We start from the raw sequence: 19,220 nt of genomic DNA on the forward strand, positions 1-19,220 counted from the left end.
CTCCAGCACTCAATGTAGGACTAAGTATTATCTAGACCATCCCTGACAGGTGTTTGTCCAACCTGCTCTTAAAAATCCCCAGTGATGGAGATTCCACAACCTCCCTAGGCAATTTATTCCAGTGCTTAACCACTCTACAGTTAGGAAGATTTTCATAATGTCCAACCTAAACCGTCCTTGCTGCAATTTAAGATCATTGCTTTTTGTTTTATCCTCAGAGGTTAAGAAGAACAATTTTTCTCCCTCCTCCTTGTAACATCCTTTTATGTACTTGAAAACTGTTATGTCCCCTCTCAGTCTTCTATTCTCCCGATTAACAAATCCAATTTTTTCAATCTTCCCTCATAGGTCATGTTTTCTAGACCTTGAATAATATTTCTTGCTCTTCTCTACACTTTCTTCACTTTATCCACATGTTTCCTGAAATGTGGCACCCAGAACTGGACACAATAGTCCAGCTGAGGCCTAATCAGCACAGAGTAGAGCGGAATAATTACTTCTCATGTCTTGCTTACAATACTCCTGCTAATACATCCAAGAATGATGTTTGGTTTTTTTGCAACAGTGTTACACTCTTGACTCATATTTAGCTTGTGGTTCACTATGACCCCCAGATCCCTTTCTGCAGTACTCATTTCTCATTTTGTATGTGAGAGACATGAGAGAGAACAGGAGGGGACTTTGGCATTAGATCAAACTAGGGGGAACACGGCCTCCTGTGAGATGTACAGATTTCAAATAGGCCCCTGAGTGTATTAAGAATAATAAGTAGAGTACCTTCTGGCCTTAAATCAGAAAATCTACCAATTTATTCCCCTACCAAGGACACAACCAAGGTTACAGTATGTACCTTTGTTTACCTCCAAGTAATGTCTATCTCAATCTAACCAAAAATAATAGGAAACCAGCAATCCACACTGCATCTTGCTTGTGGAACAGAGATAAGTGAAGTTTGAATCTGAAATTTTCAGGAAACTGATCTGGAATGTTTAAACAATATCATTTAACTACCTTTGTGCAATGGATTAATACAAAGACCATTTTATAAATTTATATATGGATGGAGCCTTCTTTGCATGGCTAAAAAAGTCCACCCAGAAGATTAAACAAGGATATGGAAAAAGAGGATGTTTTCCTATGCAGACAAACCCATAATGTTGAGAGTTAATCAAGTCACAGAGTGTGAACACTATAGCATTTATGCAAGCTAGAAATAACTTCCTGTCTGAACCAAAGAAACTGAAGGTTACATGGGCCAAACTTCTTTATACCCCACAAGTCCAAAGCACATGTTTTCATTCCAAATTAAAACCCGTACCGTATCTGCCTTATCAATCAGATGTACCATCTTTCTATATGTGGATAATTTGTCTGGGTCCTCGAATATTTCTTATTTTATTGTAAGCTTTGAAGAATGTGAAATAAAATATATTAGATATAATCGAAGAACGTATGACCATGTTCACCAAATTCTGTGGAACTATAAAGGACTGTTTTCTTTCTAAATTATTGCTGCATTGTAGAAATTTTATGAATTATATGGCATAAGGAAGCATAAACACCTAACTTGTGTATAGTCTTAAAGTATTAAAAGATTCTTAAAAGAGGGAATTCTAATTAATAGGGCGCTCAAAACAAAATACAATCTTTGAAATGAATAAAATGTAAAAAACCTCTGACAAAGAAAGAAATGTGTTATATACCAAAACTATCTACTGGATATCAATGGAAGTAGCAGGAAAACTGGGGACTAGAAATCAGAAAGCTGGTTGACAAGTGGCAGCTTTTTTAATTCTACTGGACAACCTCCAATAATCCCTGAAAAGAAGGGTACCTCAGATTTTGCTGAACCCATCAAAGAAACTGTCTAACTCCAGAAGTGCTACCAGACACTTGGACAGCTTCTCCCTTCCTCCATGGTTACCAGGACTTTGAAATCTTTCTATTTCTTCTGAGGTTGATTTCTCTGTCTTTAATATAAGTCTAGGTAGTGGGTGGGGAAGAGCCTATTCAAGGCAATGAGCCATTAGGAAAAACAATAGGGCTTAGGAGAAGCTTATCTCCCAGCTGGGGACCCTTCCTGAGAATGTTACAGACAGCCTCCAAGTAATGGCTACTATGACTCTACAAGAACATGTGATAAGACCACGTCTCTAGACTCCATTTTGGGATGTCACTATTTTTCCCACAGACTGGTCTGAGAACGAAGCTTTGGGAACAAAGGGTTCCCGCCATATGCAAAAACTACATAAGGCAGGGAGTGACATCATCTGGTGTTCTTCACTCCCAAGAAGACACAAGAAGACTCCTGGAAACACCTGAGGAACAAAGACTGGACTGGCAGAAGTGCTGGACCCAGGCTAAAGGGATTTTTAGCTTGTGAAAGAAACACCTGGGGATTCCAAGCTATCACTTATAATCACTTTATGTCTATCTTTTGTAGTTAATAAACTTGTTTTTGCTTTATCTAAACCAGTGAGTTGGAGTGAGGTGTATGGGAATCATAACCCATGGGCAAAGGCTGTTGCATATTCCTCTCCACATTGAGTGACGCGGTGAATTTTATGAGCTTACGTGGTACAGTTCCCTGTGCAGCACAAAAACAGTTACCTACCTTATATAAAGTATAAAAAACAGTTACCTTTATATAAAGTATAAAAAAGTATATAAAAGTACTTTATATAAAGTATAAAAACCAGTTACCTACCTTTTGTAACTGTTCTTCGAGATGTGTTGCTCATGTCCATTCCAAGGAGGTGTGTGCACACCGCATGCACAGTTGTCAGAAGGTTTTCCCTTCGCGGTACCCGTCGGGTCGTCTGTGGAGCCCCCTGGAGTGGCGCTCATGTCGGTGTATATAGGTCCCTGCCGACCCGCCACCTCTTCAGTTCCTTCTTGCTGGACACTCCGACAGCAAGGAGGTGGGTGGGTCTTGGAATGGACATGAGCAACACATCTCGAAGAACAACAGTTACGAAAGGTCAGTAACCATTTTTCTTCAAGTGATTGCTCATGTCAACTCCAAGTAGATGACTCCCAAGCAGTCCCCCGGAGGAGGGCTCGGAGTTCACAGAGTTGCAGACTGAAGCACTGCTCTACCAAATGTGGCATTGTCTCTAGCCTGCTGAGTGATGGTGTAGTGCAAAGTAAAAGTGTGAACTGATGACCACATCGCCGCCCTGCAGATATTCTGAATGGGGACCTGTGCCGGGAATGCTGCAAAGGAAGCTTTTGCTCTTGTGGAGTGCGCTGTCAACGATGGAGCCAGTATCTTTGCCATGTCACAGCACAGGCCGTGATCCAAGAGGAGATTCTTTGTGATGAGACAGGAAGACCTTTCATCCTCTTGGCAATGGCAACGAAGAGCTGCGTTGACCTTCTAAATGGCTTTGTCCACTCAATGTAAAAAGCTAGCACGTGTCTAACGTCCAGGAAATGGAGCATGTGTTCCATGTCATTAGCATGTGGCTTGGTTGTAACTGCACCTTGTCCTTATAAAACACTGTATAAGGGGACTTGGACGTCAGAGCCTTAAGCTCTGACACTCTTCTGGCTGCTGTTATAGCCACCAAGTAAAAGAGAAAGTTGCCAAGGGCTCGACGGGAGGGCCCATCAGCCTAGAGAGCACCAAATTGAGATCCCATAAGGGAATCGGCCATCTTACTTGAGGGTATAGTCTGTCTAGACCCTTGAGAAAACGGCCAACCATACGGTTAACAAACACAGAGGCAAACTGAGCCAGGGTGGAAAGCCAAAATCACAGCCAGGTGAACCTTTGATGGTACTGCTAACCCCTGCTGTTTTAACTAGAGTAAATAGTCCAGGATGAAGGGAATCGAGGCCTGCAATAAGGAGTGCCCTTCTGAAGTGACCAAATTGAATATCTCTTCCACTTAGCCAGGTAAGTGCTGTGAGTGGAAGGCTTTCTGCTGTCGAGGAGAATCTCCCTAACGGAGTCTGAGCAAGCAAGCTCCAACAGGTTTAGCTTGGAGTTTCCATGCTGTGAGGTGGAGAGACTCCAGGTTGGGGTGCTGGAGGCAGCCGTGGTACTGGGTGATCAAGTCCAAACCAGAGGCAGGGTTATAGGTGTATTCCCGGACTGGTCCAGTGGCGTGGTGAACCAGTGCTGACATGGCCATGCTGTTGCTATCAAGATTAATCATGCTTTGTCTTGTCAGACCTTGAGGAGGACTTTGTGGATGATTGGGAATGGTGGAAATACATACAACAAGTGCCCTTTCCAGGAAAGGAGGAAGGCATCCATGAGCAAGCCCTGGCTGCAATTCAGGAAGGAACAGAACTGCTGACACTTCCTGTTGTGTCATGTCACAAACAGGTCTATCTGGGGAGAGCCCCACCTATGGAAAATGCTGATAGTGCCATCCGGGCAAAGAGACCACTTGTGGCCAGGAAAGGACCTCCTGAGGTGGTTGGCCAGTTCGTTCTGCAAAATGGAAGGTACGAGGCCTCCAATTGTATTGAGTGGGCAATGCAAAATTCTCACAGCTTAAGGGCTTCCTGACACAAGGGAGAGGAGCGAGCACCACCCTGTCTGCTTATATAGAACATCGCTGTGATGCTGTCTCTCAATACTGATAAACATCTGCCCTGAAGATGGGTTTGAAAAGTCTGGCAAGCAAGGCGCACTGTGCGCAGCTCCTTTATATTGATATGCAGCAACAGTTCTGCCTGGGACCATAGAACCTGAATCCTGAGATCGCCTAAGTGTGCTCCCCATCCCATTGCCGACACATCTGTGACTAATGACAGAGTCAGCTGAGGTTTGGAGAAGGGTATTCCCGCACATCCTGTTTGTGAGTCGAGCCACTACCGGAGGGACTAAGAGTGACCCAAGGAGTAAGAGTGACCAGTCTGTCTAGGTGTTCTTGGTTCAGTCTGTAAACTCGGGCCAGCCAATCCTGAAGGGGACAAAGCCAGAGTCTGGCATGCTGTACCACATAAATGCAAGCAGCCATATGTCTGAGTAATTTTAGGCAATTCTGTGCCGTCATGGTGGGGAATCTGCTGACATCTTTTATGATAAAAAGAAAAGGAGTACTTGTGGCACCTTAGAGACTAACGAATTTATTTGAGCATGAGCTTTCGTGAGCTACAGCTCACTTCATCAGATGAATGAACATCTGATGAAGTGAGCTGTAGCTCACGAAAGCTCATGCTCAAATAAATTCGTTAGTCTCTAAGGTGCCACAAGTACTCCTTTTCTTTTTGCGAATACAGACTAACACGGCTGTTCCTCTGAAACCTATCTTTTATGATGGCGCTCATGGCAAGGAAATGAGCTTCCAGAAGAAAAGCCCTGGGCTGGGTGGAGTCTAGCAGGGCTCCGATAAACTCTATCTTCTGAATGGAGATTATAGTTGACTTTGCTATGTTCAGAATGAAGCCAATCCTGAGTAACTTCATGCGCACCAGGCTCACATGGTCCTCCACTTGGGCTCGAGATTGGCCGTTGATTAGCCAGTCGTCCTGGTAGGGAAATAATTGCACCTGCTGCATCCGTTGGTAGGCTGCCATGACCCCCATGCTCTTGGCGAACACCTGAGGGGCCACCAAGGTGCTGAAGGAGAGGACCGTGAACTGATAGTGGAGATGGTTTACCACAAATTGAAGAAATCTTCTGTGAGATGGAATTATGGAGACGTGAAAATACATGTCCAAGTCGAGGGCGGGGTACCAGTCCCCCTGATCCAGAGATGCAATGATGGAAGCTTCAACTTCTTCATGAATCTGTTGAGGTTTTGCAGGTCTAAAATAGTCCTTAGCCACCCTTAGCTTTAGGGATTAGGAAATAATGGTAGTGGACACCCTTGTCCCTGAACTCTAGAGGGAGCTCTTCTACTGCCCCGAAATGTAGGAGCATTTGCACTTCCTGCACTAAAAGTTGCTTGTGAGAAGGGTCCCTGAAGAGGGACGGGGAGAATCATAGAATATCCGGGTTGGAAGGGACCTTAGGAGGTCATCTAGTCCAACCCCCTGCTCAAAGCAGGACCGATCCCCAAGTAAATCATCCCAGCCAGGGCTTTGTCAAGCCTGACCTTAAAAACTTCTAAGGAAGGAGATTCCACCACCTCCCTAGGTAACGCATTCCAGTGTTTCACCACCCTTCTAGTGAAAAAGTTTTTCCTAATATCCAACCTAAATCTCCCCCACTGCAACTTGAAACCATTACTCCTTGTCCTGTCATCCGCTACCACTGAGAATAGTCTAGCTTCATCCTCTTTGGAACCCCCTTTCAGGTAGTTGAAAGCAGCTATCAAATCCTCCCTCATTCTTTTCTTCTGTAGACGAAACAATCCCAGTTCCCTCCTCCTCTCCTCATAAGTCATGTGTTCCAGTCCCCTAATCATTTTTGTTGCCCTCCGCTGGACTCTCCAATTTTTCCACATCCTTCTGGTAGTGTGGGGCCCCAAACTGGACACAGTACTCCAGATGAGGCCTCACCAATGTCAAATAGAGGGGAACGATCACGTCCCTCGATCTGCTGGCAATGCCCCTACTTATACATCCCAAAATGCCATTGGCCTTCTTGGCAACAGTTGGGGGGAAGGTGGGAGGGAACAGAACTGGAAAGAATATCCCAATTCTACTGTGCTCAGGATCCACCGGTCTCAGGTTATTTGGGCCCAAGCACGGTAGAAATGGGATAGATGGTTCACAAAAGGTGGGGAAGGATCCAGGATGTGGACTGGTGCATTGCCCCAGGGCGCACTTTCAAAAAGTTTTCTTGGAAAAGCCGGAGACTGCCTCGTCGAGCCCTGGCCCTGGTTCAAGGAGGACTGTGGGGGCCTTCACCTATTATTTCTACCCCATTTTCTGCTATAGGCCTGTCTCTGCGGAGAGGGGTAGAAGTGAAGCAGGAGCTGAGGCTTAAAATGCTTCTTCTGCAGGGCTGGCGTGTGGAGACCCAGTGACTTTACGGTTGCCCTAGAGTCTTTTAGGTTGTCAAAAGGCAAGTCCTGGATAGCCTGCTGTACCTCTGGTGAGAGGCCTGAGACCTGCAGCCATGAGCTTTGGCGCACAACAATGGCAGTGGACATTGTGCGGGTGGCCGAGTCCGCTGCATCCTATGCAGCCTGGAAGGAAGACCTTGCAATCGCCTTATCCTCCTCGAGAGCAGCTCCCAAGTTGGATCGAGAGTTTGTTGGTAGGAGCTCCTTAAACTTGGACAGAGTTCCAAGAATTAAAATTGTAGTGGCTGAGCACTGCTTACTGATTAGTAATTCGAAGCTGGAGCTCTCCGGTGGAATAGACCTTACAGCCTAAGAGGTCCAACTTCTTTGCCTCTTTGGATTTTGGTGTAGGACCTTGCTGCCCTTGCCTTTCCTTGGTGCTGGCCATGTCCACGACCAGCATACCTGGTTGAGGGTGGGTGAAAAAGGTATTCATACCCCTTGGAAGGTACAAAGTATTTCCTTTCCACCCACTTTGTCGTGGGAGGAATGGAGGCAGGAGTTTGCCACAGGGTCTTTGTGGTGTTATGAATGGTCTTGATCAAGGGCAAGGCCCTTCTGGCGTCAGAATATCCACCATAGGATCTATGTCTTCTGATGCCTCTTCTTCCTGAAGACCTAGGTTTTGAGCTACTCTTCTAAGCAGCTCTTGATGGGCCCTACTTGTCCATGGCTGGCAAAGAGGAAGATGAGCCCACTACTGCATTGTCTTGGGAGGAAGATGAAGAAGCCCCCGTGGGCACAGGTTCCTCCCTCAGTGATGCCGCCTGTGTAGTGGCAGGCATGGTGCGGCCTCGGTGCTGACTTCAGTGCTGGCCTCAGTGCCAGGTTGGGTGCTGGGCTCCGGATCAAGTATCAGAGGGGTAGCCATGTTAGTCTGGATCTGTAAAAGCGGCAAAGAGTCCTGTAACACCTTATAGACTAACAGACATATTGGAGCATAAGCTTTCGTGGGTGAATACCCACTTCGTCAGATACATCTGACGAAGTGGGTATTCACCCACGAAAGCTTATGCTCCAATGAGACTGTTAGTCTATAAGGTGCCACAGGACTCTTTGATCCTTTTGGAGGAGGTTCCCTCACCATCGAGGAAGATGGGGAGGCCCTGTCTGTCTGAGGCTACAGACAGATACCTGGAGCTTGGCCCCTGGGCTTGATGGAATGCCAAGGGGGTCCAGAAAGGCCATTGCGTAGAAGCTTTCCATTGAGGGGATCCCAGGGCATTTTAGGGATCTGGTGTGCCTCCTTCACTGGGAACAATGAGAATGGTGCCGGCTCTGCCTGGAGATATAGGACTCAGGCTCAGAGGTTGAGTCCAACCTTGAGGACCACAGGGGTGCCATGTGGGATGGTTTTAGAGAGCGGTGCCTAGGAGAGTGATGTCCAGGTGAGGGGGACAGTTGATGAAGCATGGCTGGTTTGCCCTTGGAGAAAACTGGCCCCTTGTGTGGTGCTGGAGACTGCTGGCCTGTCATCTCTATGAGGTCCCTTGCAGCCTAAAATGTGTCCGGGGTACATGGCAGGTCCAACTCCCATATTTGGCTCTTCCGTGCCAGTGAGTACAATGTGACTGGACTCGATGGTTCCACCTGTGCAGCCGGAGTCAACAGAGCCAGTTTTGCCTGAGCAGGAGTTGAGTGTCCCAGCATGGGATGTACTCCGTGGGCACCATGGCACTCCACTGCTCTGACTGTTGGCAAACGCCCCCTCTCAGCTCTTCTTTGCTTCTTATGCAGCACCAGTGAGTGTGACCAGTGCCAAGAGGCCGTCGAACTTGTCTTTGATGCCGGACAGTGGCAGTGTCGTGAGTCTCTGGGTGCCGGGTCCTTTACCAGCACGGCGGCCTTTCTTACCGAGGCCAGTCTGCTCCACACCAAAGTGCTGGATTTTGGTGCCAACACAGGCTGTGCCAGCTGGGGGGCGAAGAGCCGACTTCATAAGGAGAAGCTTAAGTCTGAAATCCCTCTCCTTTTTTGTTCTTGGGTGGAAGCTCCTGCAGATCTTACACTTATCAGTCTGATGGGCCCCGCCTAAGCACTTTAAGCAGGAATCGTGAGGCTCTTCCCTGGGCATAGGCTTCTGACAGGACCCACAGGGTTTGAAGCCTTGAGATCGAGGTATGCCCCAGTCCCCAAAGGGGAGAGCATGCGGGGAGCAGCCCCCAACAAAGCCCCTTAACTACTAACTAACCATTAAAACTAACAATACTATGCTAATAAAACTATTTACAAAACAAAGACAGGAAATGCTAGGGAATCGCTTGCCCGAGGCGAGAGAGAAACTCCAGTGGCCATCACTGGTGGTAAGAAGGAACTGAAGAAGCAGCAGGTCGGCAGGGACCTATATACACTGCCATGAAGCTGCCATTTTAGGGGGCTCCACAGCTGATCCAACGGGTACCACTCGGGGAAAACCTTCCGACTGTGCATGCGGTGCACACACCTACTCGGAACTGACATGAGCAATCACTTGAAGAATTTTGGGTTTATACTCCAGAGGGGGTGCGTGTCTGAGGAGTTGCCTTAGCTGTAGCCTTCCTATGCAGGGACTGGTCAGAAAGCTTGCATGCAACTGCTGCTGGGTGTGTCCCTACCTGTATGTATGCTGGTGAAAGTGCAGGCTGGAGGGCTCTGCAGCTTGTCTCAGGAGTATAGCATGAGAGGGAGCCCAGGCTGGTAGGTCAGGGGGCTCAGTGGTACCCCAGTTCCAGGTGGAACCCCAGGGGGAACCCATCACAATGCTGTATGCTTGATTCTCCTTGATAAGTCCAAGGAAAGTGACCTAAGAGGAACCTCCAAGAAAAACTTTTAAGTAATTGCTTTTGATGCTTTAAATTTGTCCCTTTCAAAACAAACTAGAAGTAGGAGGGACCACACTTATAAGAGTGACTTAAAAAAGTTTAACTTTACTCCTTGGAGAAATACTTTGAAGTACAATAAATGTATTAGAAATACTGAAGAAATTAATAACTGATGATTATAAGTAAATGTAATAAGACATTTTAACAATTTTATGTTGTATGGAATAACTGCTTGAATCCAACACTGGTCTACGTCAATAGCTTTCAAGACTGTATGTTGTGCTCAGTGAATGCCTGGAACATCTGGTACCCAAACTTAATCTATAAACCTCTTTAAACTGTTGATTATATACCTTGGTGGTTCTTGGCAAATTAATAAAACTTGTTGATTGGTTAAGAATAACTAAGGTTATGTCTACACTTAGAGCTGGGGTTGGGATTCTCAGCTTGCACAGACATACTCGCACTAGCTCTCCTTGAGCTAGCATGCTAAAAATAATAGTGTAGCTGAGGTAGCATAGGCAGTGGCAAGGGCTAGCCTTGCTGAGTGCATACCCACAGAGTTCAGGCTGGTTTGCACTCAGCACAGCTAGCCCATGTTACCAATCACCACTGTCCATGCTACACTAGTATTCTTAATATGTTGGCTCAATGAAAACTAGTGTGAGTATGTCTATGTGACATGGGAATCGTACTCCTTGCTATCCCTAAGTGTCCTGATTTGAAAAAGTACTGTCCAAAGTAAGAGATGAGAAGAACCTAGTGTTAAGATTAGTCAACTAATGCTCTCTGGACTCAATATTACATGTCACTCAAGTATCAGCTAAAATATCTACCAAATTGGCCAATCTTGTTTGTTAGATTTCAGCTTTAAAATGTAACTGGCACCCTGGCAAATTCATAAATTTGACCCCTTCACTTCACTTTTACACCCTATTCGATTATCTGTAGGATCCTTCAGTTTGAAGATTTTGCCTTTTATACATGTACAAATTGGGACACAATTAGTCCCCAAAAAGTGGGACAGATGAAGAAAGATGACCTTGGTGTGATCATATCCTCCAACTGGATGGCTAGAAGAAGCAGTAATTGTTTGTCAAGCTACTGCAGCTGAGGCCTAGGAAGATTACCTCTTCCTCCTCCTTTGGGGTTTAAAGGACTTCCTGACTATTCGGGCTTTCTGTCTATAACTTAGTCCTGATGAAGACTGCTGAAACTGCTACCTTGAATATGAAAGTAGTTTGCTTTTGAAAGCTGGATGACCCAACTGGTAGAACATTTTCTTCGGTTTTATTGCCAGTTGTGATCAAAATACAAAAAAATACTTCAGAAAAAGAGGCCAGAATTTACTACTGTACTCTCAAAGATTTTCTGTACTGCAAGGAATTCAAGCATACGTACAACCACAAAATAACTTTGCTAAACATGCAAGAAAAGTTATTAAAAATTGAATTCCTATGCATTTTCTTACCAAAGCAAATTCATGCGATACTCTTCCATCTGGGGGCAGTTTAGCCCCAAAACCTAGAGCAGGAAACATTTTGTCACTATCATAATCTTGAATGATTTCACCTACTGCCTTCAGTGCCATGCCATAAGCATTCAGTTGGTATGGGTTCATATAGTGGAGCGAGGTGGGCTGTGCAGGGTTACCTGTTAAAACATAAAGATCAGATGTATGTTATAATGGATTCACTTGGGAATGCAACTCAGCTTTGAAGCCAGGAAAGTGTCCTTTTTCCAGGGAAAATCCAAGATATGCAATCTGGTAGACTAAGCTATCAAATGACAGAGTCGTCACAGAATTGTCTCTTCTCTGGAAGAGGTTCATTGCAAATATTCTCACATAAGTCTGAAAAGCTCACTATTTCACAAACATGAAGGATGAGATTTGAATAAAATTGGAACACACAACTGAGTATTCAGATAGGAAAAGCAAAATAAGTATGTTTATTAAAAGGGCAGAAATTTTGTTTACGAGCAGATAAATGACTGGGCGTAGACATTACAGCACCTTAAGTGAATAAAGCCTAAGAACACTATAATCAATATGATAATACAGCAAACATCTTTACGTCAAAGAAACGAATATATGAAAAGGAATCTCACTGACAAAATAGAAAAGCTCAATACAAGGGTGGGATTCAAACTGACAGGTAGAACCTACATCTTGTCAGTGATGCTCAAGCTTTGACAGACCATGAGTGACTGACATACCAAGCTAAAGATGTAAGCATTTGATTGTCCGATTTCTCTTACTACCTCTAAGTATGTACCAGTGAAGATTAGTTTTACCTATACAAAGACATGCTTTCATACCATATATATTATTCTTGATGAGCATCTCTCTTACTTTTCCTAATAAACCGTGTTTATTTAAACTTCTTCTGATCTTAAGACTGTTTTGGGGTTATTTACAGAGCGCTAATCTGTGAGAGGTAAAATAACCTTTTATCTCTACAGAGAAGTAATGAAGGGGATCTGTTATCTAAGTCCATTCAAGACTTTTGTTCAGAAGCAAGGAATAGAGTCCACGGTTTTATAAAAGTGCAACTAATGCCAGGGTTGTGTTTGACCCAGTACATTACAAAATCTAATGACAATGACCAAGAGTCAAGTTACAGGGGTCTAAGGTAATACTATGTATTTATATGTTGTAGCTACTACATAAAAGGTTTTTTTTGCTCAGGAAAGAAAACTCCTGAAATTTCTTAAACTCATCTGCCATAGTCTTGCACTGCGTTTGTAATGTTAGGGTGGTTGTGATTCATGGTCATGTAAGCAGCGATATCCCCTCCTGCCCCTGATGCAAGTGGTGAAAATGGGAGTAGTCTTGCCTCTTTTCCCAAATGCTTTTGCTGGCATAGCTCTGTTAATGCACACGGAAGCACACCAACACAAACCCTCTTGCTTCTCATGACTGAACCTTTAATTTATGGAATAGCTTGATTTGAAAGCTCAAACCTTCCCCTCCAAAAATCCCAGATCAGACAAGCATTTTCAAATTTTTCTTTAAAAAAGGAGTTCAACACAAACTACGAATTGCTGAAGTCTGTGATGCTCATATTTTAGATGCCATTATTCAACAGTTACCAATAAGTGAGGTTTGTGGGGCTGCAGCCAAAGAAGGAAGCACTAAGATATGCTTTCCCTACTTGCATCCCTAGAAACTAGCCCGTGGCCTGTGCTTGGCACATCACAGCACTTCCTTCTTTGGCAGTGCAGCCAGGGAAGGAATTGCTGAGGTATATCAAGCCCTGGAGAGTACAGGGGGAGGTCCCATGCAGCCTTGTGGGTCCTTAGTACTCCTGCTCCCTGTGGAAAGCATTGGTGACTGGGCTGCAGCCCCCCTCGTTTTTCAGAGTCCTGGTACTGCAGGTTGGGAGGGAAGTCTGCAGGGAGAGTAGCAGTGGGGTGGGAGACTGCAGCCCAGAGCTGGAGCTTTACACAGGAAACAGGTGTTCTGGGTGCCTGCAGGGCTACATGGTACCTCTCCCTACACTTTCTGAGGTGCACTCTGCCCTGGCACCAGGGACCCAAGCTTCACGCGTCCCAACCCTTCCCTTCCTGATTGTAACGCAGCAGCAAGTTTGCAGTGCTGCAGCCAGGGAACAAAGTGATGGGACATGCTGAGCATTAGCTACAGGCTGCTTCCTTCCCTGGCTCCAGCCCCAGAAAATTCCCTGTTGCAGGAGCTTTTCACAACAAGTTGTGGTGCTAGGGCCCCATGGGGCTGCATCACAAAAAAAAAAAAAAAAAAAAAATTCAATAAGTGGCATATTAGTAACCAGAAGTTGTCAATACCATGATTGTTAATAACCGGCATACGCTGTATATGTTTCAATTCTTTTCAAATATCAAAATTATTTCCCATCTGTGCTAGTGGAGTACAAGGTATTAAAAATTTCAAAAGTAGCCTTTAATTTTGGATAGGGCTGTCAAGAGATTAAAAAAATTAATTGCGCTTAATCGCACTATTAAACAATAATAGAATACTCTTTATTTAAATATATTGGATATTTTCTACATTTTAAAATATATTAATTTCAATTACAAAACAGAATACAAAGTGTACAGTGCTCGCTTTATATCTATTTTTTATTACAAGAACCTGCACTGTGAAAAAACAAAAGAAATAGTATTTTTCAAATCACTTAATACAAGTACTGTAGTGCAATCTCTTTACCATGAAAGTTGAATTTACAAACATAGAATTATGGAAAAAAACTTGAATTCAAAAATAAAACAATGTAAAACTTTAGAGCCTACAAGTCCACTCAGTCCTACTTCTTGTTCAGCCAATCGCTCAGGCAAACAAGGTTGGTTACATTTGCAGGAGATAATGCTGCCCACTTCTTGTTTACAATGTCACCTGAAAGTGAGAACAGGTGTTTGCATGGCACTATTGTAGCTGGCATTGTAAGATATTTACGTGCTAGATGCGCTAAAGGTTCATGTGTCCCTTCATGCTTCAATCACCATTCCAGGGGACATGCGTCCATGCTGATGACAGGTTCTGCTCGATAACAATCCAAAACAGTGTGGACTGACACATGGTCATTTTCATTATCTGAGTATGATGTCACCAGCAAAAGATTGATTTTCTTTTTTGGTGGTTCGGGTTCTGTAGGTTATGCAGCGGAGTGTTGCTCTTTTAAAGACTTCTGAAAGCACGCTCCATACCCCATCCCTCTCAGATTTTGCAAGGCACTTCATATTCTTACACCTAAACTGAAAGCAATTTAATCTTTCTTTGATGATTCAGACGGCACTTCAGGATCTTGCAGTGCCATCATTATCAACATCAATTACCGTTGTAGATGTAGAAGGTGTAGAAGATTGGGCTGGATCTGCAATAACCTTAGGACGCATCCTGGAAGCTGCTTTTCTGAATAAATCCCTGATATCAGCTTGCTTACTTGTCTTCTGCCTCATTTTCATAAAAGGGGAGTGCAGAATGTGCAATTGCATAACCTCCTGGACAGTACACTAGTCCAGGTCACTAGATTGAAGATTTGTATTGGGAGATATCAGAAATGTCGATTAATAGAGCTTTCTGGTTGATTAAGTGCTGGATAACACAACCTTTACTGTAGTTGAGAAATTGAGGGTGGAAGGCAGCTTGGATGAAACTGATCATTAAATGACAGAGCTCATGATTTTAAGGAATGGTAAAATGGAAAAACAGAATAAAGACAATGGACTTCAAGAAGGCAGACTTTAGGAAACTCAGAGACCTGGTAGATAAGATTCCAGGGGAAGCTAGTCTAAGGGAAAAAAAGGGTTCAGGAAAGTTGGCAGTTTTTTAAAGAGACATTATTAAGGGGACAAGAGCAAACTATATCAATTCATAGGAAAGACAGAAAGTATGTAAAAGGCCACTCTGGCTTAACCAGCAGATCTTCAATGACCCGAAACTCAAACGAGATTACACTAGCTTGTGATATAAAGGGTAACAAGAAAGCATTACACAAATGCATGAGAAACAAGAGGAAGAACAAGGACAAGGTAGGCTGATTACTCAGTAAGGAGGAAAAGACAATAACAGAAAATGCAGCAATGGCTGAAGTGTTAAATGCCCTTTTTGTTTCAGTTTTTACCAAAAAAACCTAACAGTGATCAGACGACTAACAGTGAACATCAGTTTCAATGGGGTAGGATCAGAGTCTAAAATAGGAAAAGAACAAGTTAAGAATTACTTAGACAAGTTAGATGTCTTCAAGTCAGCAGGACCTGATGAAATACATCCTGGAATACTTAAGGAACTGGCTAACGAGATCTCCGAGAACTTGTGGAGGATGGGAGGTACCTGAGGACTGCAAAAGGAAAATATAGTACTATCTATAAAAAGGGGAATAAGGACAACCCAGGGTATGAGAGACTAGTCATCTTAACTTTGGTACCTGGAAAGATAAGGGAGTAAATAATTAAGCAATCAATTTGCAAACACCTAGAAGAGAATGAGGTGATAAGTAGCACTCAGCAAACAACCAAATATCCTTTTTTGACAGGGTAAGAAGCCTTGTGGATAGGGGGAATAAGTAGATGTGATATATCTCAATTTGGGGCCTGGTCTACACTGACAAGTTTGTGTGCAGTAAAGCAGCTTTGAGTGCTGTAACTCCCGAGGTGTACACACTGCTAAGCCATTTAGTGCACAGAGACTGCGCAGATGCAGCGCTCTAAAAAAACCCACCCCAACGAGAGGTGTACAGCTTTCTGCACCGTGGCTACAGCGCTGCGGTGCCAGTGTGGACACCGTGGCGATTACAGAGCTGCGACTGGCCTCTGGGAGGTATTCCACAATGCCTGTTCTCACCTCTCTGGCCATCCATTTGAACTCTACTGCCCTGCCCTCAGGTGACCAACTGTCAGCCCCACCTTGTACATTCCTTTGCAAATTTGAAAGTCCCCTTCCTGTTTGCTTGGTGATGCGTGGAGTGGTCTCAGTGCATCTTTCCAGGTGGCCATGCCTGCTCCATGCATCAGGCGATCCCCTGCTTGGAGCAATGCCAAGTGCTGGACCTCATCAGTATTTGGGGAGGAGGCGGCAATGCAGTCACAAGCTGTCGGAATTTTGATACCTATGGACAGATTTCTAGATGCATGATAAAAAAGGACCATGACCGGGACACATTGCAGTGCAGAGTCAAAGTGAAGGAGCTGCGGAACGCCTACCACAAGGCGCGGGAGGCAAACCGCCGCTCCGGTGCTGCGCCCACAAGCTGCTAGTTCTACAAAGAGCTGGACGCGATACTCGGTGGTGACCCCACCTCCACTGCAAAGTCCCCTTTGGATACTTGGTTAGCTTCATTGCCAGTCGAGAGTGGACCGAGCCAGGAGGAGGCAATCTTGGATGAAGAGGGGGATGGGGGAACCAGAGGCAGAGGATGACTCGGAGGCGAGAGATGCATGCAGTCAGGAACTCTTTTCTACCCCGGAGGAGCCCAGAACAGTTACAGCAGGCGGATACTGGCGAAGCGCAAACCGGAGAGGAGGCCCCTGGTAAATGGATCTGATTTTGGGAATGGCTGAAGCAAGTTGTTGGGGGCAGGAAAGTTGCAGAAAGCAGGGTTGTCTCCCACCTCATGCCTAGTTTGAGCAACAGAACAGGCTGTTGATCACTCCCTTATTCATGGGAATCTCCCTCAGAGATCTCCAGGAAACTCTCGTGGAGATACGAGGAAATCTGTTCCCACAGGTTCCTCGGCAGAGCTGCTTTGTTTCTTGCCCCATTAACGGTAACTTTTCCATGCCACTGTGCCATCACCAGGGCGGGGTGGGGAAGAGACCATAGCTGCACACAGGCTAGCCGCATAGGGCCCAGGGCAGAAGCCACAGGCTTGGAGAAGACCCTCCCTTGATTCCCTGCTCACCCTCAACAGCGAGATATGTTCGAAAATGATCACCTCCTGTGGAAAGTGTGGGGACAGGAATGATTATCAGCCCCCCCCCCCAGTGCTGGCTCTCTCCAAGTGCCCAAGAGACACATGCCCAGTGGACAGCAGAGTCCGGGAACAGTGATTTAGCCTGCCCCTGTGGCTATTCACCATTTGGGGGGGGTCTTGTGGCTTATGTGTGCTTGCCTGGGGTCAGCCAGTTTGTGCCAGGTATGAGAGTACTGGTTGTGTTTTAAAACACTGAAACAGTGTTGTCTGTGTTGCAAACAATACTGCTTCTGTAAAATGTTGCATTTAAACTTCACAGAGATGACCTTGGGAGGCCAGCCTCCCATATCAGTGGCAGAACGGTTGCGAAGAATTCGAAATCAGCCAAGAACTAAGGAGGACTTTATGCGTGAGGTTAACGCACTCCGCCGCCGAGAAAAAGGAATTGAAAGAGTGGTGGGACAGCGAGAAGAGGGAACGAAAGGAGTGAACATGGCACACCAGAAAGAAGCCACGGAGCGGCTCTTACAGTTATGGAGCGCCAAGCAGACATGCTCCAGGCGATATACTGGCTCTTCAAACCGAGAAGCTTCCGCGCCCGCCCTCCCCTGTAGCCGCTGTAGCAAAACTTTTTCCTATGTATCCCCCCACACCGCCAACACACTCTTATCAATCTCCTGACTTCACTCTCTACCTGCAGCATTCTACTCCTCCCTCCTCACAGTCCAGCAGTGTGGACTTCCAATACCCACTGCACTCAACACCTGTCCATCTGCAGTTTGGCCCTGCTGAAGTACAGCGCCTGCTGCATCATACTCCAAAGGAGAAGGTTGAGTATGATCCCTGGACGTACACAAATCTGTAGCTGGCCCGGGACCCCTCCTCCTCTTGAGACCTTCCATTTCTCCATTCCTTCCATTCCCCCATCCCCCTCCCTGCTGATTAATTTTTTCCTTTGACTCTCTCGTCTGGTTGTTGTCTTTCAATAAAAGAATTGTGGTTGTTTGAAAGCAATCATTCTATTAAGTGAAAGCAAAAAGAGTACTGCAAAGCAACATATATATAGCTATGCTAAGGCCCCTTCTTGCATAATGTGCACCAATCACCTCCTAACATTACAAGCACTGCAATCCGAGCATAGCAACAAATATTAGGGGCTTTCAGCTTCAAATTGATGCCTCAAAGCATCCCTAATCCTTATGGCCCCACGCTGTGCCCCTCTAATAGCCCTGGTCTCCAGTTGTTCAGCCTCAGCCTCCAGGCGCTGAGTCTCTGAGGTCCAGCCCTGAGTGAAGCTTTCACCCTTCCCTTCACAAATATCATGGAGTGCACAGCACGCGGCTATAAGCATAGGAATATTATCATTGGCCATGTCCACCTTCCCATACAGGCATCGCTGTAAATGGCTGAATGCACACTCCACTGTCATTCTGCACTTGTTCAGCCTGTTGTTTAACCGCTCCTTGCTGCTGTCAAGTTGCCCCGTGTATGGCTTCATGAGCCACAGCACTAAGGGGTATGCGGGGTCTCCCAGGATCACAATGGGCATTTCAACTTCCCCCACGGTGATCTTCTGGTCGGGAAGAAAGTCCCTGCTTGCAACTTCTTGAACAGGCCAGTATTCTAAAAGATGTGTGTGTCATGCACCTTTCCAGACCACCCTGCTTTAATGTCCATGAAACGCCCACTGTGATCCACAAGCACCTGGAGAACCACTGAGAAATTCCCCTTGCAATTAATGTACTTGGTGGCTAGGTGGTCTGGTGCCAGAACTGGAATATGCATACCATCTATCGCCCCTCCGCAGTTAGGGAAGCCCATTTGTGCAAAGCCAGGCACAATCTCATGCATGTTGCCTAGAGTCACGGTCTTTCAAAGCGCGATGCGATCGATGGCTCTGCACACTTGCATCAACACGAGTCCAACGGTCGACTTTCCCACTCTGAACTGGTTAGCGACTGATCGGTAGCAGTCTGGAGTAGCCAGCTTCCACACAGTGCAATCACCACATGCTTCTCCAACGGCAGGACAGCTCTCCTTTTCATGTCCTTGTGCCACAG

At 45.5% G+C, this 19,220-nt stretch overlaps 1 protein-coding gene across 7 annotated transcripts in view; it reads right to left on the bottom strand.

Moving 5' to 3' along the window:
- Nucleotides 1-19,220, bottom strand: part of CPNE8 (copine 8) — a 290,234-nt gene that overhangs the window by 75,670 nt on the left and 195,344 nt on the right. For all 7 annotated transcript variants that reach the window (XR_007354651.2, XR_007354650.2, XR_007354652.2 and 4 more), the window contains exon 15: nucleotides 11,244-11,425. Coding sequence is in view for 4 of the 7 variants with exons in the window: in XM_048836289.2 (XP_048692246.1) it covers nucleotides 11,244-11,425 (182 nt within the window). In the remaining 3 variants the exon portion in view is untranslated. The remainder of the gene's footprint in view (nucleotides 1-11,243; nucleotides 11,426-19,220) is intronic.

The sequence above is a fragment of the Caretta caretta genome, chromosome 1, assembly GCF_965140235.1.
Source record: "Caretta caretta isolate rCarCar2 chromosome 1, rCarCar1.hap1, whole genome shotgun sequence".
NCBI classification, from domain to species: Eukaryota; Metazoa; Chordata; order Testudines; family Cheloniidae; genus Caretta; species Caretta caretta.